This window comes from Crocodylus porosus, unplaced genomic scaffold (genome assembly GCF_001723895.1).
Source record: "Crocodylus porosus isolate Cpor-Errol unplaced genomic scaffold, CroPor_comp1, whole genome shotgun sequence".
Classification (NCBI taxonomy): domain Eukaryota; kingdom Metazoa; phylum Chordata; order Crocodylia; family Crocodylidae; genus Crocodylus; species Crocodylus porosus.
The window spans coordinates 18,672,530-18,698,965 of record NW_017728923.1 but is presented as its reverse complement, the minus strand read 5'-3'; the positions used below and the strand labels follow the sequence as shown (position 1 = coordinate 18,698,965).

The 26,436-nt window shown below is 40.8% G+C and overlaps 1 protein-coding gene across 1 annotated transcript in view; it reads left to right on the top strand.

Annotated features, from left to right (window-relative positions):
• The window catches only part of SNX29 (sorting nexin 29), a 445,875-nt gene that overhangs the window by 85,184 nt on the left and 334,255 nt on the right, over window positions 1-26,436 (top strand). Inside the window, exon 14 of the mRNA XM_019540166.1 lies at window positions 20,922-21,004. Within this exon, the coding sequence (XP_019395711.1) occupies window positions 20,922-21,004 (83 nt within the window). The remainder of the gene's footprint in view (window positions 1-20,921; window positions 21,005-26,436) is intronic.

Genomic DNA, 26,436 nt, shown 5'->3' with positions numbered 1-26,436 from the left:
TGTGGGTCCCTTTTGACTGATGCATCTCAACATATGTCAAGGGAGTAATCTTGGTCCTATCTCAGTGGAAGGTGCCACTCTGTTTAGTGTCATAGATCAGGGCAAGGTCACTGCTGGATGCCCAATTTTGTAACAAGTCACCATCTTCATTTGAGTGTGAGTAAGCCCAGTTTGTGTGGTGGCTATTAAAATTAGCAACATACAGGGCTGGGTGGGGGAGAGATGGAAGGGGGCTGTTACTCCAGGTTTCACTTGGTTGTATATAGACATTTGCAATATCGAAGCTTCCAACCTTATCACTTCAGAGCGATTAGTGGATAGGGTGTGGGGTTGCCTCAGAAATGTTACAGATGTAGGTGGCTGTCATGTATCTTGCATGAAGGGTGTAGCATATGTGATCAAAACCGTTGACAATAAAGTGACCAGCTACATCCTTTACAATGTAGGTTTCCTCAAGATGGATTATGTCAGCCTTGTGGTGAATTGCAGTAGAATTGATTTATAGAATATTTTGCTGCTGAAAGAACTTCGACATTGAGGTGAAGGTTTTGAAGCGCTGGGCCAATAGTCTGCAAAGCCATCTGATTGGCTGGTTGGCAAGGAGAAACATTGTTAACATTTATAGCCAATTGACCAGGATCTGACAGTTGTCTGATTCTATCCACTGGTAGCATCGTTAGTTTCATTGATGGTTCGAATGCTTGCAGGAGGCATGACGAGGATGATGATGCTTTGCCTATACTTTATTTTGGCTTGCCCTTTTCCAGTTGCCCCGGACCTCTCCTGATCACCATGAAATGTAAATGCCTCTGACAATTTGCCTACTCTTATATCACTGACTGTCTTTTCCAATGGTAGCTCATTTTGCCATTTTTAAATTTTGTAACGATCTTTTCCTTTAGCACAATAGAGTTTTTTCATAATTCTACTTACATCTTCAAGTTGTCCTATAAGATGTCTTACTTAAGAGGTTGTTTTTCTTCATCTTTCTGGCTCTTCAGGGTATGAGCACTTTTGCTCAATACCTTTGTACAAAATGTTGCATAGAAAGTAGTTATGATATGATGACTAGTAGTTGACTTTTCAATACTTTTTATTCTTTTTGTAATTTAATGTTATTTCTACACATGGTCTTCAGATGCAAATCCATATATATCCTATTTAACCAAATCCAAGGTGACTTTTAATTTAAGGCACCTCCACCCCCATAATTAGATTCTATACATGGAAAATGATAAATTTATTATAATTTCAAATGTATAGTATCTTTTTTTTTTGTGGGAGGAGGTCATCTTAAATTCATTCTACTCACCACTCTGGTAGGGAAAACAGCATTGTGAACAATTTTTGGAAGTGAGGGGGCAGGCCTCTTGCCCTCTTCCTCTCCCCGCCTGCTGCTTGCCTCCACACCTCTTGCACCCTGATGCTTGTGCCTGCCCCATTGTTGCCTTTTTGGGCGGGAGGGGTTGGCAGTCAGGCTATGTGAAAGAAATCTAATTGTCAAGGTTGTGTTTTCCATTTCAGTTCCAAATCTTTGTAGTGCTAACTATTGTTTAATTTAATCAGGGCCAAATGTGTAATATTGAACAATAGATATTTTGCATGAAAAGAATTATAAACCTTTCCTAGTTGTTCAGCTAGAAAAAACCCAAAGTTAAATACTATGATTATGGTGTAATTTTCTTCCTTCTATCCCAGTTAAAACATGCATACTCTGGAAGGCAATTCGTGGTACCCAAAATCTTGGAGTATTTACTTTGCATGTGAAATATGAAACTTGTTTCAGATGTTTAATTTAGTGACATTTATGTGTAAATAGAGGAAGGTAAATATGCCCTGGTGGTTATCAAGGTGAGCTACCGTATAAGAATCCTTAGAACTCTGTGTCGCAAAACAGAGTCAGTACCTGTGAATAATAAGTTTAAGCATTTTCTGTTTTTCTGTTTGGTGCATTACTCGCTCAAGTTTTGAAGACACTTAAAACTTAATTGTTCACTTTGAGGGAGAGAAAAATGTGTGCAAGTGGGCTTGACATTCAGAAGGTGTATAGCAGTTGGGACAGTTCTTTATTACTTAATGTTCACATTTCAGCTATGGGCTTTGTACATTGCTACCTTTTTGACTCATTTCTCCCACAGTTTTAAAATTTGCATTGACATATAGGTGAATCAGATATTTGTCATGCACATACACTTCCAAAGAATAGGTAAGGAGTTTTTATAGCGAAGTTTAAAGAGCTGTTCACTTGGATAAAAATTCAATAGGGTTCCCCCCCTCCTCCTTCCTCCTTAAATAATGTAATAATAGAAATTAAGTTCAGCTGGTGTGGTGGGAACATTGTGTTGATTGTGTTCCTGGAAGTCAGCCTACTTAGTCACGTGGTAAAATGTAGTGCCAGCATACCTTTCAGTACAACAAATAGTCACTGTGGTACAGATAAATTTGGACTTTAAATAGTTATTTTAATTGGGTGCAGGAAAAAAACCTTTCCTACTGTAAAGGAAATATCACGGATTGTTAGTGAGTTTACAGTTTTTTAATTGTGGGTATTTGTTTAATTTATGGTTACTGCTGTGGCAGTTTTGAAAATAGTGTTGTGAATCTAAAATGTGGACAGCCTGAATAACTCCATCACACTATGACTGAAGTAGTGGAATAACAAACTGTGGATATGTGGTGGTGTTGTGTATGTATGTTTAATACTGTGCAGTACATTCTGACAACTGGGTACCACATTGTGGGTAGGAGGAATCTAAATTCCAAATATTATGTAATAAGAAATTCTGGTACAGCTGGCATATGATTTCAAGGTTAATGGCTAATCAGCACCTCACTAACTAGTAATAGTCTGAATCTTGTTGGGAGTAAGGAGACATTTAATGATGACCATAATGGTGTAATTTGCTGGCCTAAAAATGTTTTGGCATCTACTATTTAAAATATGTGGTTCAGATTGGTCCTGTTCTACCTTAAAGGCTCTCAGAAGACACTTTTTAACTTCAATATCCCCTTTGGGAGTTTGTAAACATTAATTCTGGTGGCCCTAATTGGAGGAAGAGCAAGATTAAAAAAATGCATTTGGTACTTACATAAAACAGAAACTAGTCTGTCCCAGGGGGACAGTTGCTGGGGAATGAGAGATCCCTCCTGCGGCAGGATCCAGAATGGGGGCTTACCGTTCCTGCAGAAAAAGCCCTGAAACCAGGGAAATCTTACCTATTTCAGGTTGGGGAGAGGCAAATGAGCCATGCTGGCACGGCTCACTCGTGCAGTTTATGAGCTGCGTCTGTTTCTGGCTGATGCCAGCACAGGTGTATGACGTCATTCCTGGACGCCGCCCAGCTGGCATAGAAGCTGGCACCGAGGAGATACTGGGGGAAGTGGATGGGGAGAGTGCTTCCCACGCTGGGCAGGAACAGTGCCAGTGTGCAACAAGGGACCAGGAACCAGACCCATGGGAGGGTTCCACAGTGGTGGAGAGGAGCCTGGATGACGTCGGGGAACAGTTGGAGCCTCCAGCATCAAATCTGTGAGTGGGAATGGGCCACAGCCATACCCCTCATCCTTCTGTTAAAGTTCTTCTTTTTTTCTTTTTCTGTATTGCTGGGATGACCTGCAGGGGCCCCAAGGTGAGGGCCCGGGAACGGGTGGTGCTCCAAGGGTTGGAGTGGCTGGAAAGCCATGGCAAGTGAACGGGCATAAGTGAAGGCACAGCAGAAGAGCAGGGCAACCGAAAATGCCCTGAAGACATGGCAGCTGGGATGGATCAGCTGTAGCCCCGTCAATGAAGAAAATGGAGAGTGACAACGCCAGAGGGCGAGCTGCACTAACACTGAGTGGCAGTCTTGGAGGCTGGCTTATGGATGGGGTGTAGGGGAGGTGCAGCCCCATGGATACCCTCCAAGAGGTGCAGCCAACCCGAAGGAGTCCACAGGAAGGGAGCCCACCACTGAAAGAATAATCAAAGTTGTGGCAGGCGAGTTTCTGGGTTTTCCCCGGGGTGACCACAGACTCCCTCAGAGATTGCTGGAACTCACACAGCGGCCAACACCTGGCACACATGCCAAGGCAGTGCAGGAGCTCCTCCTCGAGGCCAGGCGGGCACATAGTTTATGGGAAATGGTAGTTACTTGATACTTAGCTGGATATGTTCTAATATAAATGTAGCCTAATTTATTGAAAGGACTAAGTACATTGCTTATGACCTGTGATTATTGTGCTTAATGACATCAGGAAAAGTAATAGATTTTTTTTTTAATTTAAAGGAATTTTCTGTAATTTAGTTGTAACCTACAACTGGATTAAAAATCCTGTTGATTTTTCTTTTGGCAAATTATAAAGCCTAAACATAGAAAATAATAATTACTGATGATACTTTATATAATGGAGACATCTCATAGCAAAATAGGAAAAGGAATAGGCATTCACTGGATTCTGTACCAAAATCCATGTGTCTGGGGGGAAAAATATTTACATGCATCACAATGTACACTTAGTGCATTAATTTATTTAACAGTTTTTAGCTTCATTCCTCCCCTCTCTCCCCTGCTTCCGGTTACAGTACTATCTCATTAAAGACTTCAGTGCTGCAATCACTGAAGCATGTATGTAACTATGTAACTTTAGGCATATTAATATTCTTAATTCAGGTCATTTGCATTGTATGGAAAATAGTCCCTGGCATATTTTTTTTTGCAGTACAGAAGTTCTAGCAGTCTAAACCTTCCATAAAGTTCTTTAGTATTGAAGATTTTTGAAAAGTGGATTTAGCAGAAAAAACTTTGAAAAGTCTGAGCTGAAAAAATATTACAGATAAATTACATTCAGTCTTGCATCCATGTTCTACATGAGTTTTCCCCATCATTTTCAGTAGAATTAATGTGTATGCAGAAAGATTTGCAGGATTGAAGCCTTATTGAAGTACTGTTATAACTAAGGAACAAGAAAATCTGTAGGGTTGTTTTCATTCTATGTTTAGTTATTGATTTGGCTGTGAGATGGGCATTGTGCAGACAAGGCCGTTACCCAGAAAACTTAAATGGTAGACATGAATACAACTAATAGGTGTTAGGAACACAAGGTGTATGTGGAATGATTACAAATGTTGTAATAATCAGTAGTCCCAGTACATTAACAGCCTAGTAATTTTCAAGTGTTTTTTTAGGACTTGCTGGAGGGGTAAGCTTTAAGGAAAGCAATGTAGTAATTAGTGCGCAGAAATTTTTATGAGAATTACCTCCTTGTATAATGGATACTCTGGGGAAAAGTTTCTGCTGGAAAACTTAACTAATGAATAATAAAGCTCATAATCATTGATGGAGCAGGGGCAGGAGTAAATGGCTAAAGGGTTTGTGAGATGAGAAGAGAAGGACAAAGCTCTTAAAGGCCTTAAAAGTGAAGATAAGCAGTTTATTTTGATAGGTGTAAATAGGTATACAAAAAGGGGTAGTAGTGGATTACCTGACTGGGGCTTTGAGCCAGGAAGATAATTGTTCAAACAGAATTTTGAGTAGATTTAAGAAGGGCAAGATGGTGTTTAAGGTCAGAAGAAAGGAGCAAGTAATTGGTTAGGGCCTGTGTGAATGCATCTCTCTTCCATCCACAAAAGTATCATAGAGGTATTGTGTAAGAAGAAGTGTCAAAACTTTTAAAGAGTGTCTAGAACCATAGAGGGATGGAATCAAAAATTGTATTTCTGAGTGGTAAGAAGGATTTTGGTTATGTCAGAATCTGAGTTTAAAGGACATTATCAATTAAATTGATATTTCTGTCAGAAATGTTTTGACCTCTTCCCCTCACCCCCAAATAACAGGTAAGATTATTATTAGTGAGACAGATGCAAGAAGGCACATGTTTTCAGTTTGCTGTTTATTTGAAATGGCATAATATATAATCAGGTTCCTCTCTCTTCTGAAAATTACTCTAGTGATATTCTCTCCATATATATTGCTATCCTACTTCAGAAGGGGTGGACCTCTGTTTCAGGCCCCCAAATCTGTTTTGGATCTTTTTGTACCAGTTTACCAGTTATCATTGGAATGATTATTCTGGAGAACTTGGCTTTCATCTTTAATCTGAACAGTTGCCAAAGCTTGACTCTTCTTTCAGTCAAGGCTTGCTTGTTCAGGGAAGTCTCTGCTTTGAGTTTCTTTGGGTGGGGAGTCTTCAGTCATTTGTGTCAGGTATGTGTAAACTGAGTCCTTGTAGATGAATTGAACTAGTTCCTCCAAGTTAACCATTATATTGTTTATCCTAGGATTTTATAATGTTGACTGCCGTAGTGTTCATTGTGGGCAACAGTGAATTATTATACTTGGGCTTGGAATATTTGGTATCATTGTCTAAGCTAATATTTGTCTAATTAAATACGTGTTCTGAAATTGCATATACATACCATGTCCAGGGGGCATTGGTTATGATATTAATGGTTTTAATTGACATTCTTCTATTTTTTGTACATAGTAGATTTGGTGACTGGCAAAGAATATTGAAGTCTGCTGTGAAGTTGGATGTTCACTTTGGTCTGAGTTCAGAGCAAAGATGTTATGCATCAATAAGTTCAGTGTATCTTATAAATGTAGGTGACAAATAAAGTGGTGTAGCAAGAGAAGTAATGAAAGGGGGAGTAGGGTGCAAGGTTATTAAGGCAAGCTACCATGTGAGATTCTTAAGAACGCTGTATTGACTTCTAAGTGTTTTCAGAATGAGTTCCTGACAGAGCGTTTGTTCTCATGCTCTATTACTGCCAGAAACATATTCATTTAATTAAAATAATCTTCAGGCAAGAACAGTTCAGCTAGATGAAATATTCCTCAGGTGCTCTAAGAAAAAAAATCAGGACAACAATTTTACAAAAGCAGTCTTCAAACCTTACATAGGAGAAGCTATTTCTCTAAAAAAACAAACCAAAACAAAACCCAAAACCTTTATTTTCTTATACCTCATCTTTATCAAAAATTGGTGAAAATAAAACCTTCTCTTGTGTATGTTGTTGTTCTTAAGTACAACTTGGAGGTGATCTCAAAATTATGGGTAGTAGAGTTTAGCTAATCTATCTTGTACTGCTTTACCTTGTAATATTTCAGAGGTATATAATCTATTTCATTTGCTATGATTTTGTGATTAAAAACCATAAATTAGGCATTTAGCATATGAACTAATTTATATTTTTCTAATTTTTCCATTTTTAAAATCCTTATCTCCATTCATTTTCCTTTAGTAGTCCATAAATATATATATTTAAGGACTAAAAGAGAAAATCTAATGCCAACAAAGACAAAAAACTTCATAAGATAATCTATGTGAGAGTAACAGCTCGGAAAAGTAATTAGCTAAACTGTTGCAGAGGTTTTGTGGTCACTAAAATTTTTAATGAATAAATTACTTCTGAAAAGAATGTAATGGTGCAGAGTTAGTTATCAAGAGGACATACATTACTAACAATGGCAAAGAAACTCTCACATGGCAAGGAATATACAGGTTTTTGTGAAATAATGGAGAATTGTTTTGAAAATGTGGACCAAAAAGTGAACTCCAGTTACAAAGTACCTCAGAAGTCACTCATTGCCACAGATATTATTCATGAATGGCTAAACTTTAAAAAAAACCAAAAACAACCCTTATTTTGTAAATATCTCGGACAACATCAGAAACTTCCTAGATTTTCCACATCACGTCACGGTGTACACCGTTTCCCAACTTCATATATTACATTATAGATTCAGAAACAAACAAGAAAGGGGTCTGAGAAACTTGACCTTAGCTAATGTCTTATTATTTACTGTCAATAAATGAAGAGTTTCTGCAAACTACAGAGCCTAAGTACCAGTTAGCATGATTTTATCAGGTATAAAAAACTACTTACCGTGTACTAAAAATCCTGAAAACGACACATACTGCAGATTCTCAGTATAACCTAAGAAAACTACTTTTGGATAACTCAAAATAAATGTGAAATAAATTATTTTCCCTAAATAGAAAGGCCTGAGCCTCTCTTTTTCTACATTCTGCATCGGATACTTAATAAATGCCTTAACTAGCTAGATCAATGCACATGTCACCATCCATAAGGCTTAATTCAAAAGAATAAAAGACATCCAACCCCAAAGTCTTGGTGTGCTTGTGCAACATTAATTCTACTTGAACTATCAATAGTTCATCTCTTAATGGATTTGTTTTACATCATTTAAGATAGTTAAACAAAATGGAACATTATTTCCTTGGTGTGCTGGGGAACTCGTAGGACCTTCTCTAGAAAAATCTATTCTGCATTACCTTTATGATTTAAAAACTTACATGTGAGCACACACGTAACCCCAGTATGGAATTTTAAACCTGGCTATCTGATGTGGTGTTGAGTGGAAAGTATTGCAAGATATTTCCTAGGAAAGGACCTCAAGCCCAAGTAGGATTTTAAGTTGTGCCTGCTTACAGGTTCGGCACATAGTAGTTACACCTCGGTAGTTAAATTTGGTTGAACTTTTGTACTTTCATCTGTACAAAATGGAAAAATGGTGGCTGCTTCCCTGCCGTGCTGCCACTGAGAGGACTGGCTGTTGTGTTGCCTCCACCCTTTTTGCCAATCCACAGCAAGGGATGGGGCCACCTGGGCCTTTCAGCCTATCAAAGGCGCGGGGTGGCTCCACCACAATAATGGCAGCCAACCCTGAAATCTGCCCACAAAATCAGCTGCCTATCTCCTCAATTGCAGTAGGACCCTAGACATGGGCCTTAGTATTTTGTCAGGATGTTTTTTGTGTCCGGAACAGGAAAATATTTATCTTCCCTGCTTCCATCCTACACTCTGTCACCAGTTCTGTATATAACTCTGTCTCATCTCAGCACCATTTAACTTTCCTTTTCAAATTTTCCTACTTGTATTACCACCAGTTCTTATGCCCTCTTTCTGTGCAATGCTTTTTTGTGTTTGCTTTCAATAGTCAGATTCTGGTGTTAGGGGAGTTGAGATAAAAGCAAAGATGGTAGGATGGGGTCATAGGGAAGACATGAGGCTTGTGTAGAAAGACCTCCGCCCCTGCTGGAAAGTCTCTCGGAGGCGCCTGAAATCCAGACTTTGGTATCAACTAAGGCTATCTGTCACCTCTATAAGGTAGCCTATTTTATCACATATAACGCACATCTTTTCCTCCCAAATCTTTTCCCCAAAGCTGGGGCCTGTGTTTCAAGTAGGGAAGGGGTTTTCCTTGCTGGAACTACCCCCCGCCAAACAAAACAAAACCCCAAAACAAAAAACCAATTCTGGAGACGCTGCTTGCCATGCAACCGATAACATGGCTGCCAAGATGGTGGAGGAAAAAACTGTGTTAATCCTCTCTCATCCATAGCTAAGTGGCTGAATGCTAGCTTGTACCTGAAGCAGCAAATGAGCTGTTGGCAGTATCTTGATGAGACTTGTGATGTGGAAACATGACTCTTTTAAAGAGACTTATTTAAAGAACTACTTACAGTAAAGAGCTAACAGTCTTGCTATGGCGCTTGCAAGGGTCTGGGACAGGGGTAGGCAATGTTTTTGGCCAGAGTGTTGAAAAACCACAATGTCTACATTGTAAGGTGATGGAGTGCCAGCATGCCAGAAAAATAAAACTGGGGCGAGGGGTACGTGGCAGGACTTGCTGCATATTAATATAATTACTAATCATAAATGTTGCTTTTTTTTTTTTTTACAGTAAATGCCAGGTTTTTAAAAAATTCTAAACCTGGTGACAATAAATAAAACTTCATATGCTACCTTTGTTCTTGTGTATTCTTTTTTATTAAACATGTTTTGATGATAGAGGGAAAAGGGAGAAAGAGAAAAAGAAGAGAAAGAAAAAGGACAGGAGAGAGAGAAAAAAGAGCAAGAGGTAAAGAAAGAAAAAAGAAAAGAGAACAAGGTAACATGGGAGAGAAAAAGAGAAAGAAAGAGGAGAGAAAAAAGAGGACGAGAGAGAGGAGAAAGGAGAAAAAGAGAATGAGGGAGAGAAAGAAAAGAGAAGGGAAAAAAGAGAGAGACAGAAAAAGGAGAGAAAAAGAGGGAAGAGAGAAAAGAGAAAGCAAGAAAGAGGGAAAGAAAAAATAAAAGAGGAGAAAAAGGAAAGAAAAAAGGAGAGAAAAATAAGAAAGAGAAGAGAGAAAAAAGGAAAAAAGAGGAGAGAGAAGAGAGAAAAAGCAGAAAAGAAGAGAGAAATAAAGAGAGAAAGTAAGAGAAGAGAGAAAAAAAGGAAAAAGAGAAAGAGGGTGTGTCCTTCAGCTCCCATGTCTTCCACTCCTACCGGCTGCGGCTTGGGCCCTCTGGCCCAGGGCAGTGTCCAGCAGAGGGAGACAGCGATACTCCAGCAGCAGCTGCCAGGGCTGGGGGGCTCAGGCCTCCCTGATGGTCCCAGAGTGGGGGGAGCCCAGGCCTGGGGCTGGGAGGGAGGGCCTGGCTGGGGCTTGGGCAGACGGACACCCAGGCAGGGGCAGCGCCAGGGCACTGAGTGCCAGGGCTGGGCACTCAGGGCAGGGTCTGTGCAGCGCAGGGAGATGCAGGAGCAAGGGAAGTTGTTACAGGCAGGCTGGGCCCTTGGGAAGGTGGCAGCTGAAGGAGAGTTGGGGCCGGGCTGGAAGCGGGTGATACCCTGGATCTCCATAGACTCAGGCCATGGCAGGCGGGTGGATGGGTGGGGGTGCCCAGCAGCATCTGAGGTAGGGCTTGGCCTGGCCCGTGTAGCTCCATGGGGATGGGCCGCAGCCACCCTGCCTGCGAGGGGACATGCCGTGCTCAGGGGGCTCCTGACACTGGGCTTGAGCTCCCTGTGTGCTGGGCACGGCAGGAGTGGGGCAGAGCTGTCCCTGGTGCAAGGGCCCGGGCATGGGGCATGGCCGCTGGAGCCCCCCAAGAACAGTCACCGTGGGCAGTACTTGTGGCCCAGCTGGCTGGGAACCTCCAGCACAGGCCCTCCGTAGCACCTGCCCGGGTCCTGGCTTTGCCCACATGTAGCTCCCTTTCAGGGGCTGGGCTGGGCTGGGCTGGAGGGTGCAGCCTGGAGACAGGGAGCAGGGCTAGTAGAATACAGACTGCATCCCTGCCTGTGCTCTCCGTACTCTGCCCCAGTGCCTGCTGCAGCACTGGGACTTGTGGTTGCTCCAGAAAGCCTGGAGCAGCAACTTAAAAAAAATAAAAAATTAAAACAATTTCCTTGCACACATCCTGATGTGCTGAGGAAAATTGGCATGCATGCCAGGGATTGCCTATCCCTGATCTGGGACCTAATCTTGTATGACCAGGAAGTTCGTGGTGCCACACTTCCTTGACATGCTATGTTCTCAGGAGGACTTACTCTGTCATTCAGTCAGCCATGACTCTGGAAAAATATTTTTTACTTTACATTCTGTCTTTCAAAAAAAAAAGATGTGTGCTTTGTTTGGGGGGAGGGGGGTGTGGCAGTGGTGGGGAAGTGCTGTATGTGAGAAAACAGTAGTAATTGTGTCAGAGACAGCTTGTGATGGGAGAGGTCTGTTGACAACAGTGGGCCTGGGGTTATCAGCAGTGAGCCATGCTTGCTCCTGATGGCCATCACTGGCAGGGCCTAAGTGTCCTTAATTCAGTGACAGGCCATGCCCCACAACTTCTGGTGGCCCACTGGTAGCCTGGTGGGTCAGATAGGGTGGTGCTGTGCACAGCAGCTGGCCTACAGGCCATATGTTTGACACCCCTGCTCTAAACCATGACAAAGTTTGATTATAGAACCCTCTATAAATTACTTTGAAAAGAGAATCGCTTCCCTAACACGAGGAAAGGATGGAATATCAGCTCAAGTATTGAAAATTAGAGAACAGTGTTTGTTTTCAGCTGCATAGTGCATTGGTTACCTGCTGGAGGATATCCGGAGACATGAAAGATTCTAACATCATAACATTGGTCAGAATGATTACAATAATTACAGGAATCTCTTTTTCCAAGCGTTGGCAGGGCATTCACATGGTTATAGTAAATTTGTGTTGAACTATATCCAGAGAATAAGTATAGGTTCCTTGCCAGTTGATCACCTGTTGACATGATCTTTTTGTTTTAAGGCATCTTCAAGAAAAGTGTGTTATATAAGGAGAACCTGTCACCATGCTTTTCATAGGTCTTGCAGGAGGTTTTGCCACTGGTACTTTTTATCCACTCGTATTTTTTGTCCACTATTTTGTGGACAATATTATATGTCTGTAGCAAATCAAAAGATGGATATAATGGACAAAAAGGCAAGTATATTCAATGTGAAATGTTCATACTTTTATATTTTGAAAAATGTTTACAGGTGCAGTAGCTTTGACTTGATTGCATAGTGTTTCCTTGGGTATTAAGTCTTTTGAGATTAAATTGAAATGTCTTCCACTTCAAAAACTGAGATTTGAAGCTGCTGGAAGACTTGCATTTACTGTGTACCTAAAGATTCCCTCTTTTTACATGTAGTTATAAAGAAGGCAATATAAGATGTCATTTTAAGTATTGCTAATGCATTTTGTGCCCGTGCATCATTGAATAGGTATTTAAAAATATATAATTCTTGTTTTCAGCGTTCTTATATTTTACCTGCGAGTGTGTGTGAAGGACTGATTACACTGAGAAATTTGCAATACTAGCAAGTCTTGACACTACTTCTGAAAGCTAACGCTGCATATAAATATTAATTGTAATGCTGTGTTCCATTCCATTGTCTTGTAAATTGGGATTTCTTGCCACTGTAATGGAGACCAGGAACTGTTGCACAGGGTAGTGTGTGCACACACATTCTTAACAAGAGATTTTCCATGCAATTCATTTTGGCTTTAACTGTAAGAATTAAGCAGTGTAATAAATGATTTACTATGTTATTTGTGTGCCCACTGATTTATAATATATTTTCGAATATCTGCTGTGTGTGGACTCAGTGACCTTATTCCATGCACCCACTTTGTTTTTCTGTTTTTAGAAGACAGCTTAAACAATTTCCTATTGTTGTCTATTTATCTTTAGACTACTGATAAAAGATTATTATTGGCTAAAAGGTTGCAGTTTAATATTTACTCTTCAGCACATTCTTTTTTTAGTCTGTACTGTGTTGCAGTCCAGTACTGCTTCATGACCAACATTAGCATGGTATTTTTCCTTTGTTTTCAAAGAAATACTGCTATCAATGGCTAAAACTCTCTACTCATTAAGTTCTGTAATACTTTAATTTGCCTTCGGGAGAAGTTACAAAGGAAAAAGCTATACAGCTTAATTACAAAGTTTTGTCAGGATACAATATTTTCTATGGCAGTGAAATTAGTTTTTTTAAAAAGGGCTTATTTTGATAAGAGGTTATAAAACATTGACTTGGTTTAAATATAAAGTCTCCAGTTTTGTTAAAACTTTAAAATACATTTGGATATTTTTGCTGTGGAGTACAGTTGCAAAATTATGACTAGAATAATTTTCAAACTGAGTATTTGACTAAAAAAATCCACCCTGCCATTAGATGTATCTAATCTATTGCTGTTTATATCCATACATGTTTATACTCCCTTTAGGAGAGAATTAGGAAAATAAATCTATTCCATCAAAAACAAAAATAGGAAGTTACACACATTTTAAGGAAAAATTACTTACAGCATTGAAGTAATTTAGCTAATCTCTTTATGCCATGATTACCTAAATAAGACTGTGTCATGATCAGGCATTTGGGTTTTTGGTTTCCTGTGGAAAAATGTGGACTTTCCCTTTTGAGGTGGGGAAACTGTGGGTTTTGTCTTGCAGGCTGGCAGAGTTCCAGCCTGCTAGGGGCTGGAGGGGAGTGAGGGAGGGCAGTGGGATACAGGGGCACCATATGCGTGTGTGCACCCATGCACACATGGCCAGCAATGCAACCAGGCAGGGTGGTGGGAGCAGCCCGAGCAGCTAGAAAAAGGTGGTAGGGGAGGAGGTTTGAGGGTCAGGGCTTGGGGACTGTTCAGTCATGCCTATTGGCGATATGTTGGAGGTGTGTGGCAGGACACTGCGTGTGCCTGCCACTTTAAGGGCCTGGATCTGGCAGCCACCAGCTGACAGGGTCATGCCCAGGACCATGGAGCCTCTTATTCAACCCCTACAGCTCCTCCCTTACCTCCAGATGATATCAGCAGCCCTCCGGCCAGGAGATGTTGTTGCCTGGCCCCCAGCAGCAGAACTGCCATGTTTATATGGGCAGCCCCAGATCCAAAATGGCTGCCCTCATCAGGCACCTGGTGGCTGTCAGCTCCAGGCCTTTAAAGTGGCAGGCACACACAGTGTCCTGCCACAGGGGGCATGGGCAGGCATGTGGTGCCTCAGATTTGTGCATGGAGAGTTGGGCATGGGGTGCAGCATGGCCCGACTGGCCTGGTACAGTAATATAAGAGCCTGGTACAGTAATATAACTTTAACATATTTTTGGATGGTGGTGAAGGGGTGCACTGGGCAGGAGCTGCCTCTGCAGCCCAGCAGGCAGAACCTGGTGCAAGAAGTTAGGGGGGCAGGGAAACTTGGTGCTACTGCTGCTGGCAACCCCGTGCCAGCTGCGCTGCCAGGGCAAGGAGGCTCCTGCCTGCCCAGCAGCAGTGGAGGGGGGACACAACTTTGCACTGCCCCCACCCCTGCCCACGCTGCTGCTGGGTGGACAGGGGGTGCCTCACTATATGTGGTGTGGCTGGCTCAGGGCACCTGGCAGCAGTGGCAGCACCGAGTCTTCCCACCCTATTCTGCACTCCCACACCAGGTCCCAGCAGGTCCCAGGTCTCGCATGCCTGGGCTTGGGTGCTGCTGGCTGGCTGCAGCTGGCACCTGTGGGACAGGGAGTAGGCAGGATGCAGCTGCTGTGTCCCATAGCTCTGGCAGCTGTGGATGGGGTGGGGGCAGAGAGCTGCAGGTAGGGAGTGAGGGGCACTGGCAAGGCTGGGGGGTGGAGGCTGCAGATTGGGAGTGAGCACTGGCTGGATAGGGGGCTGTGGGTTTGGAGTACCAGCAGGGCTGGAGAGGTAGGATTCTGAGTGATGGCACTGGCAGGGCCAGAGGGCTGCGGGTCATGGTTGGGGGCACCAGTGGGGGTGGGGCACTGTGGTTTGGGAGTCCCCTGCAGGGCTAGGGGGGCTAGGCATCTGCAGGTTGTGAGTGGGGGGCACCAGCAGGCATGGGGGGCTGTGGTGTGGGTGTGAAGGGCACCAGTGGATACAGGCGGGCTGCTGGTCAGAAGTGAAGGACACCAGTGGGGCCCGGGGGCTGCGGGTTGGGAGTGAAGGGCAATGACATGGATGGGGCAGGGCACTAGCGTATCAGGGCTGATAAATGCCACAAAACAGTGGGGGGGAAGGGGGAGAGGGCAGCTGCAGCTGGACCCTCATTCTGGTGAATGACAGAGGGAGCTCTGATTATCCATGATAAAAAATAAATTCCAAAATCAAATGCCAAAATTTATTTAGAATTTATTTTATTTTAATGATTGAGGCACTTACAGGCTTCCAAATTGCTTTAAAATTGTAAAAATATTAATAAAAATTAGGCTCAACTGATACCTTTATATATGTGTGCGTGCACGCATGCATGTGTGTGTGTAATATATAGCGGCGCTTCATTTTAATCACGGATGCAGAATTTGGGGTTTTAATCAGAGAATTGGGCAGGGGAGGTATAAGAGAATTTTGGATTCATGATGTACAGTGGCTGGATTCTAACCCAACAGTCACTGGACTTCTATCATTTGAGCGGAGTAGTAAGTTGTTACCTGCTGTAGGCCAGCCATTAAACTGAGTATGACACTTATTTGTCATAGTGTGTCAGCAGTTTACTAACAGTAGCACAATGCTCAGACCTGGCAGTCTGGGTACCATCTGGAGTGTGCTTTTATTATGTACAGACAGTTCTATTGTTTCCCTCCCCCTCCTCGTACCTAATCCTACTGTGACCTCTTCTGACATGTTGTATCCAGATTGTTCTTGTTTCATTCCTGACTTTTGGCCTCCTCCCCTTTTCTATGGCCCTGGAAGACTTCAATGAGATTTATGTCCTTGTGAAAGTTATAAAATTTTTGGAAGGTTAAATTTTTGTTTTTCTCTCTCTCTCTCTCTCTCTCTCCGCTGGCCATCTTCAGGGTGTTAGGAAATAAGTGTCAGAGTGTGATAAGTAATATTAAGCCTATTGAATGATAAAGAAATATATTAGAAGATATGTGGACCGAACTGCAGTTGCCAACTTTGAGATTAAGCTGAAAATCTTAAGTTATTTGATACTTTAAAAAGTGCATTTACCTTGTCTTTTTTCCCCTCAATCCTTTGGTACAGTAATTTAACATATTTTGGATGGTGATGAAGAGGTGCCCTCTGTCTTTTGTAAATGTGTCCCTTTAAAAATCTATATTTTGGTTTCATACAAGTCCTTTGATGTTTAATATTCTGTATTTCACAATTGAATACGCTTAAAAGCATGAAGAAAAATGTCACTGTTACTGACAACTCTTTCTTCCCAGATGTAGTATGACCTGCTTGACTTGTTTTTGTAGTCTACATATTTAAGAAATTAAAAATATCTTAAAATGCATAAAGCATTCAAGGACTTCATTAAAATTTCATAACTAATTGAGTAATAGTTTCTTTCCCATGGGATTTAGCAGATTCCTATTAAAGGACTGAATTAAATGAGGTTGCATTGACCAGAAATTTGACATGACAACCATTAAATAGAGAATATAGCAACAGCCTAATTTTCCAGGCAGTGCTAGGAGTTCTGATCTTTTTAATGTTCTATTTTGTCCTTTTAATACAGTAATCATTTCCTAAAATAGACTCAAGGGAAAACCCTGCCTTTATTTTAAAAGAGTCTGTTTAAATTACTTCAGCAAATGGGTGGATTGCTTGGTAGCACCAGAGTTGCAACAAAAAAGGTTTTTTAAACAAAAATATTCTTATTAGGTTGCATTGCAATAACATGAAACTATAGTTAAATATTCTGATGTTACTTTTCTGCTCTAATCTTGTTGAGGAGTCTAGACAAATAGTTCATTTACTTAGACTCAAATTCCTGAGTACAGTGCTACAATATTTTTGGATTGTAGAATGATTTGGATATTGACTTTCTTTTTCTTTCAGTACAGATGAACCAGACTGACCAGTACTGATGCAAATTTTTGCCTATAGATGCATATATTGATGATAAACGGTTCTTAATATTGGAAATATTTGAGGTTTCAGATAGCTAACCTTAATTACTGCATTTACTAAAATACAACATGAGTTCCTTTCCCCCCCACCTAAATCAGTGTAGAAGAAAAAGCCCCTCATCTTACGTTTGCATACAAGAAAACCATATTAAATACATTGTCTATTATTAAACTGCTACCTAAAGCAGTATGTGCTCAGTAAAGGACACCAAATATAAAACTGAATTTTGGGCAAACATGCTGTTGGGAACCTACCATAAGGATAAGTTAGTTCAGCCTATCTGAAGAAGATATATTGTAGCGCACATTGACTGCAGTCCCCTTCAGCATCAACATTTCCCCCCCAAGTCAGGGTGAGCCACCACACTGTATACATTTCAACTTCCCCTTCAGTCCCACACCTTTCTTTCCCATTTCCAATAATTCTTGTTTCCTCACTAGCCTTAAATGTCTGACAAACCTTACCAAATAGGGTTCTAAATGGTTCATTCAGAATCCCTTTGTTGCCCTCCCAGCCTGTCACGTATGATTAGTGTGGTCCTGCCACACTGAGGTGGAGCCAGACCAATTGGCTTGCACTTCATCTGCATATACATTTCTGGAGGATCCCAGGATTTGTGACAAGAATACCAGGTTTCAGTCATGTGTGGAGGCTAATCAACACATGGATCCTTTGTGGGGGATATGTGGACAGTGCTGTGCTGTGTAGTCACCATGGCTTGAAATGCTGTTGTCTCTGCTTGGGCCCAGCTGAGTGAATTGTTTGGTAAATCATGAGCCTTTTGGCTTTGGAGTAATATCATGCATAGTTTTTATTGTATATAGGTTACAAAAGGGCTGCTTAAAAGTGTGTTTTTGGAGTACCTGTGCTAAAATATGCAGCAGTTTCAAAAAAGGAAAAATGCATCAATTCTGGATGTACTACGCATATGGGTACTATATGTAATTTGCTACAGGTATATTTATTTCAGGGTCATTGATTTCAGATTTGCTCTTTGCTTCCATGTGTTCATGAAGAGCAGGGTCGGACAGTAAGGAGGGGAGGAAGGGTCTGCAGCAGGAAGAAGGGGTGGGGGTTAGAGGGTAAGGGGGCTATCTGATCCTCCAGATTTATTTTTCCTGCCATAGCATGGGGAGGGGACAAATTGTAGGTAAACCTTCAATAATTAGATTCTATACCTGGAAAATTATAAGAAATATATAAGTTTTCTATATATAGAACCTAATTATTGGAAGGTCCGTCTTACTTTCAGGGTCATCTTATATTCAAGTAAATATGGTAGTTTATTAGTAAAAGAAAAAGACAAAGAAAGGAAACGTCTGTGGAGAACTGTGTCATAGCAGTTATGTCACAGATTCTCCTGGAAGTAGATGCTCAGAAGTGTTCATCTTCATATTCTGCCTAGTTACAACAAAGGTATTCCCTATATCATTACAAACTTACAAATTTAGTTAATATTCCTTGCCAAAAATGTATTTTACTAACCTCTTTTGTTTTTATCAAATTTAGGAAAACATACAATTCACTGTGTTTATTACTCTTGGTATAAATTATTTTTCCAATCATCATTTGAATTATCTTTTCAATATGTTCTTTAAACACACTAAACATTGAAAGGTGTTGGCATCTCAAAATAGCTCGCACAAGTTAAGTGCTTTGTGATAGAAACTTAGCTCAAGATTAAGGAAGACCTTTACACCTATAATTGTATATAATTACTTATAAGTACCTAATATACATGTGAATATTAACATATGATTCTGGGCTTGTGTAAGGATAATGCACGATTGACAGCAATGGTAATGCACCAAAAGGAAGAGTCTTCTGTTTCTTTTTGTTGGTATACTTACTAGCTGTGCCTAACAAAGTTGAGTACAAATGCTGTCATGCAACTTATTTTATACTACCCACAAAATTTAAAATAATCTCAGTGGGATTTTGTAACTATGTAAGAACCCAGGAGTGTTAAAGCTTCAGGCACATAATATTTTCAGTAGTCCATAAATGAATTGAAACTAGGCTGTACAAATCCTCAAAACCTTAAGTGGTCAGTATACGTAAGAAAAGGCAAAAGTTTAATTCATTATTGTATTTCTGCATTAATGTTCCATTTCCTCATTGTGTGTAGCACATTATTAGAAGAATTTGATATCCAAATGAATGGATGACATTGTTTATCCAATTATCTATATATAGCATATTTCTCAGATGCAATTTGGGGTCTATTCTTAATTCTGTTTTAGGTTGGGTGAAGAGGTTTGAGGGGCACCATCCTAAACGTGATGCACACTTGAAAAGGTTTTGATAGGGACCTGAAAGGACCACCTTCCATAGCTCCTTGTACCTCTTGACATGTCTTCAATTGAATATGTGGCATGTGGATTTCACTGTTTTGCTGTATGTACATCAGTCGCATACTGACTCTTAATTCATAATCTAAAATAAATGCATAGTACTTTTAGCTTTACTGGAGACTTTATTCACTTTCTGGCATTGCTTTCTTTCCATCCTGACTAATCAGGCTATCATGTACCATTTTTTTAATGTCCTTCTGTGGAAAAATGTGGTTCTAAGCCCTTCTCACCTGATAGTTTTGTTTCAAGAAAGAATATGGTTCTGATTTCTGATTTTCTATTCAGATATACTGCAAATGCTTATATTACAAATCAATGGTATGGGAAACAACAAGGGTCTATATAATATTGAAAAAGTCTGTTTTTTTGAGAGTTCATTAGGAAATCAAATCTCTTCTTGCTAGAGGCAAGAACAGTTTTTGTGGAAGAAGCAAAAGCTAGACAATGGGAAGTGTTTTACTGTTTTTGTTTTTTATGCCATGTTGAATAATATTATCTACAATCATTAATAGTGATTTTTCTCTATTCACTCCTCTGTCAGAATTTAATTCTGTTTTTTCTCGATAAAAGCATCTGTTGCATTTTTGGAATTGAATGGCTCAAGCAGGTGGCTGATTTTTAACCCTATAGATTTCTGTCTGAAATACAAGCTGTTTAAAATACCCTTTCTATTTCATACATTAATTAAGGTTTTTTACATCAGTAGGGGGAGCTAAAATAGTGGCAAATTTGAATACCTGCTTCTTTTAATTTCAAAATGATGAGACAGAAGATAAATATTGAAAAATAGCAGGACAGAAAGATCCATTTACCCTTTTATGCATTTATTTCTCATTTAGCAACTATACTTTGAGAACTGAATTTTGAATTTTTTTTATAAGTAGGGCTGTCAATCCCCTTGAATAGCACAGTTGATTTCTCATGTTGAATTATTTATTTGCTCAGCGGTAAATATTGGGGTGTAGGAAAAATAGAGTGAAGTAACTCTTATGAAATCTGAACCATTGCATTTTTTCTTTAGAGTCCCTCCTTATGCATTAATTAGCTACATTTTTGGCATCTAAGCTGTAGTCGCTAAGATGCTGTGATGATGACAGATATGAGATGTAGTTAGAAATATCCAATTTGGAAAAAGTAATATAGATGCTGTTAGTTATCTGCTATCTTGTAATAGCATGCCTATCAGCTAATTGGTCACACATTCTCTTTTAACTGGAAAACTATTTTTCTAATAACAGTCTTGTTAACATATAGTTTAGAGTTTATATCTGTAGTAATTCTAGTACAAGTGACTGTTTTTTCCTCTTTATGTCAAAGTCAACCTTCATAAATATTGTTTACTTGCTGTAAGATTATCTTCTGATGTTTTTGTAGTGAATTAATATTATTTTCTTCCTGTGATTCTGCCAACAGAGAGAATGAGGTGCTAAAAGTACAACTAAAGAAGTATGTAGGAGCTGTCCAGATGCTGAAAAGAGAAGGTCAAATGGTAGAAGGTAAGGTTAAAATGAAGAGGAAAAAAAGAGCAGTTGTGGTAAGCTGGAAGTTGTGGAGAGAGGCTGTAGGGCTGTAGAAGCAGCAGTGAGTTCCTAGGGTGGCCCAAGAAGTTTTCTCTCCAGTGGAACTTCAGGCTCTATTGACAAGTTTCCATATCTACAGGAGACTTGTTAAAGAAAGCAGACTGTCATTAGCGGGTCTTATGTATGAAGGTTCCTTGCAGCTTTGGAGAGAAGGAAGTGTGAGCATAGGATCCAATATGTAAGGGTTGGTTTTGTGGTGTCAGGCAATCCTGAGGCCACTGAATTTGGAATACTTTTGCATGGAAAAATTTTTGTTCACAAAGAGCATATTTCTCATGTGAACCCAGATTAATTTTAATTGCTCTCCTATGCCCATTTTCCATTAAAATGCATTAGCTCCTAACCATATCTGCTAACATTTCTTACATAGGGTCTGCAAAAGAGTGAAGAAAAACTGATAGCTATCTTTAATTTTGCAGTCACTTCTAACCTTTGTCTTAGTTGCCTCACTGGATTAAAGGCCTGTCATTGACCCTTACACCTGCTTCTGTCCGCTGTCTCTTAGGGCACTGGCACATGTTCATTTGAAATCGCCAGGAGTTCTGATCCCCGATCTTAACAATCGCCCCTCCTGCCATACGACACATGTGCTTGGCAGGTGGTAGTCATGGGATCAGATCCCAATTGCACTCTTTTATTTTGCTAGTGCAAGGATTAAACTAATTTTAAAACCCTATAGTTTTGCAGTTACATTTTTAATTATTGATTCAGTACAGCATAGAGTTCTTCTTATGACTTTTGTTGTAGAAGCGTTACACTTTCATATATTATGTTTTATTATTAACAATGATATTGGTACACAGATTTCTCTTTGTAAAAGTGGTTTGAAATGGGATAAAGACTTAATTTCATAACAGTTTTAAATAGATATCATAGATTTCATAGATGTTAGGGCTGGAAGGGACTTTGCAAGTTCATTGGGTCCAGCCCCTTGCCCAAAGGGCAGGAAGTCAGCTGGAGTCGGATAACCCCAGCAAGGTAAGCATCCAGGCGTTTCTTCAACATATCCAGAGTAGGTGCTTGCACCACTTCTGGGGGGAGTCTATTTCAGACTTTGGAGACTTGGACAGTGAAGAAGTTTTTTCTTATTTCCGATCTGAAACAGGCTTCCAACAGTTTGTGACCTTATCTTCCTTTGGGGTGTCCTGGTGAACAGACATTCTCCCATGTGCTGATGCACACCCCTTATATACTTACAGGCTGCCACCAAGTCCTCCCTGAGCCTTCTTCTCCAGGCTGAAAGGTCCCATGGCTCTTAGCCTCTCCTCATAAGGCCTGTTCTCTTGACCTCTTATCATGTGACCTCTTGACTCTCTCAAGCTTCTCTACATCTGTTGTAAAGTATGTAAAGCCCAGAATTGGATGCAGTACTTTAGCTGTGGCCTCACCTAAGGCAGAGTAAAGCAGGAGGATGGCTTTTTGGCTTTTGCTTGAGATGTATCTGTAGAGGGAAGCCAGATTTTTATTTGCTTTGCTGGCTGCAGCATTGCATTGGTGGCTTATGTTCATCTTGTGATCAGTCATGACCCCCAAGTCTCTTTCAGTCATGGTGCTAGTGAGTGTAGCACTGCCAAGCCTATAAGTGTGATGTGGGTTCTTTCTTCTGGTTCAGAACCATGCATTTCTCTGTGTTGAATGTCGTCAGGTTTTGATCCACCCACCTTGTGAGCCTGTCCAGGTTGGCCTGAATTGCCAGCTTATCCTTTAGTATGACCGTACTTCCCCCTAATTTGGTGTCGTCTGTGAATTTAGTCAGTCCTACTCTGACATCTGAATCCAGATAATTTATGAATATATTAAAGAGTACTGGTCCAAGTTCTGAATGCTGTGGGACGCCACTTGTCACCATGCGCCATGTTGACTCAGTTCCATTGACTGTCATTCTCTGGGTCTGACTATGGAGTCAGTTCCCCAGCCATTAGACTGTAATGTTGTTGAGGCTGCAGGTCCTCGGTTTTACCACGAGGACATCATGGGAGACCAAGTCAAAGGCTTTTTTAAAATCCAGGTATATGACATCTACCTCTTTTCCCTTGTCCAGGTGATGCGTCACCTGGTCATAGAAGGAAATGAGGTTGGTCAGGCAAGAGCTACCTGCAATGAAGCCATGTTGGCTATTTCTCAGAATGTTGCCTTCTGTTAGCTGTTGTTGATGGATTCTTTGATTTCCGCCCCCCCCCCCAAGATTTTTCCGGGAATTGAGGTCAAACTGATTGGCCTGTAGTTCACTGGATCTTCCTTCCTTCCGTTCTTGAAGATAGGCACCACATTGGCCCTCTTCCAGTTTTCTGGAACCTCTTCTGACTGCCACGGTTTCTCAGATATCCTTGCCACTGGTTGTGCTATGATGTCAGTCAACTCCTTTAGGACTGCTGAAATCTTAAAATTGGCCATAATTACAGAAACTAAGTGTTTAGAATGTTCTTTATGAAATAGATACTTTTTCCTTTCAGTGATGTGTTTGAAATGAGATACATTTCTATTCAGCCCCTATATAAACTTATAGGTTTAAATTATGTGGTAAGACAAGGTTCTTTGGGTAGATGTGATAAATAATTGGAAAAAATGTTCTTTGCAAGCTTTCAGGCACAAACACCCTTCTTCAGGCATTGGGAGAGTCCCTTGGTGTTTGTGTGCTCTCGTGGATAGAATAGAAGCCAATATGAAAAATGCAGGTCTGTGAAAATGCAAATGTGTGGCAGTGAGCATCTGAGGGAATGGAGCGCAATAGATAAGAGATGGGAAGGGTGGTGGGAAAGAGGAATGTAGAACTGGTGATAGAATGTAGCTGGTAAAATGCAGACAGGTTACTTGGGGTTATTGGGTAGCAGTCAAGTTATGATCTACCATAAATACCAATGTGTCTATATTTAGTCCATGTTTTTTTGTATCCAGTAGATTTATGAAGTGAAGTTTGTAAGCTTGTTTATGACAGGTGTTTTGTAAATTCCTTTCAAGGATTAGAACTGAGATATTGGAGAGAAAGTGGTTATCTTGTGAGAAGTGCGCACTTGGATATTTTTGTCTTTAATAGATTTTCAGTGCGTTTATTCTGATACACAGTTGTTGTTTGGTTTCTCCTATGTATTTTCCATTAGGGCATTTGGTGCATTGGATGAGATATATATTACATTTCTGGAGGTGCAGGTGTAAGATCCAGGAATGGTGATGATTCTGTTGTGGGATGTTATTGTGGAAGTGGTGGAGATGTGTTGGAAGGTTTTACATTTTTTGTCCTGGCATGGTCTGAATTTATTTGGTGTGCTTTGGGCCATAAGAAGGTTGCTTCTGGTGATGAGGTTGGTGAGGTTTGGTGCTTGTTTAAAGGCTAGGATAGGTGGGTCTGGAAAGATCTCTTTGAGAATTGGGTCATCTTCTAGTATGGGTTGCAATTTTTTAAGGATTTTCGGTATAGGTTCCAGGGATGGATGGTAGTATGTTATAACCAGTGGTGTGTGATTCGTTTGAATTTTCTTTTTGTACTGCAGCAGTTCTTCACATGGTATCCAGATGGCTCTTTCAAAAGCACGATCTACTTCTCTGAATGAGTGTCCTTGGGTAAAAGCCCTTTTGAGATTTGTGAGGTGACAATCAGAGGTATTCTCCTTAGTGCAAATTCAGTGGTATTGAAGGGCTTGGCTGTATATTACAGCTTTCTTGGTGTGTTTAGGGTGATTGCTGGTTCTGTGTAGATATGTATGTTGGTCCATGGGTTTCTTGTATACAGTGGTTTGTATTTTAGCATTCTGGATATTGATCATAGTGTCTAAAAAGGAAATGTTGGTGCTGGAGCATTCAAGAAATAGTCTGATGAAGGGGTGATAGTTATTGAATTTGTGATGAAAATCAATCAGAGACTGTAGGTTTTGGTCCAAATGATGTGTCAGCTATATATCTGAGGTATACCTGGGTTTGATTGTATAGTTCTTGAGGAATTCTAGGTGGACCATAAAAAGATTGGTATATTGTGGGGCCATTCTGGTGCCCATAGCTGTGTCCATGGTTTGGAGGAAGTGTTGGTTATTGAAACTGAAGTTGTGTGTGAGGATGAAGTGATATCGTTAGGTCTGTATTCTGAGTTGTAATCTTACTCTTGTCACCTCACAAATCTCAAAAGGGCTTTCACCCAACAAGGACACTCCTCCAGAGAGATACTTTTGAAAGAGCCACATGGACACCATGTGAAGAATTGCTGCAGTACAAAACGAAAATCCCCACTCATTGCATGCCATTGGTTATGACATACCATTCTTCCCTGGACAGAAAATTCTCAAACAATTCCAAGTATGTAGGAGAAACCAAACAACAACTGTACCAGAATGAACACACTAATAAAAGATATCACATTGTGAGCGGGTGTCGGTTACTCACCCCTCTTCCCTTCAGGACTCACCTGTCATGACTAAGGAGATGGAAAAGTAATAGGATGTTAATTCCTGAAGGAGAGGGTGATAAGTAATAAACCACCTAGGTGTGTTATCTTTACGAAGTGTCGGCCTTTATTGGGACTGATACAATGTAAATAACTGCACTAATTCCCTCGTTAGCACAGAAGTAGCTTTTCCGTTGCTTATCTGATTGCCACTTTGCTTTGTTCTTCTCCTGATTGCGGTAGTCTTCCGGCCATCCTGATTGTGGGGTACAATCGTCTCCAGATCTTTTCTCAGGAGCAGTATACCCAGCCTCTTGGGGGTCTCGCCAGCTGCCCGCCCTCTGTGGGAGTACCCCCAGCATTATGACATCGGTCTCCCAAGCCTCCTGTTGCTCGGCCGTCTTTGTGTTGCTCTCTGCTTCTCCAATCCCCCGTGGGCAAATGTGGGATCTCTGGCTCTGCCTTTTACGTGTGGCAGTAGACTCAATTACCTTATCCTTCCCCGGTGTGTTAACCCCCCACCGCTGTGTTTCGGTTCTTCCATTTACTGGCGTCCTGAGTTTTACTCAGTAACAGGGCTTCTGCTTGAGCCCCTGTTATACACATCTACCCAAAAAACCTTGTCTGTCTGTGTTCTTAAACCAATACGGCTATAGCCTACCACCCTAAATTATGTGGTAAGAAACTAAAAACTCTGCGACAAATTTTTTTAATTCTTCTTGAAAAAGCCGCCTTCATCATCTGTATACAATCCCATGGCTCATAATTGAATATATCAATTTGCAAGTATATTATAATCAGCATTTCATAGTTTCATAGTTTCTAGGGTCAGAAGGGAGCTGAGTAGGTCATCTAGTCCGACCCCCTGCCATGGCAGGAAGGAGTACTGGGGTCAAACAACCCCAGCAAGGTATACATCTAGCCTCCTCTTAAAGACCCCCAGGGTAGGAGCCAGCACCACTTCTCTTGGAAGTTG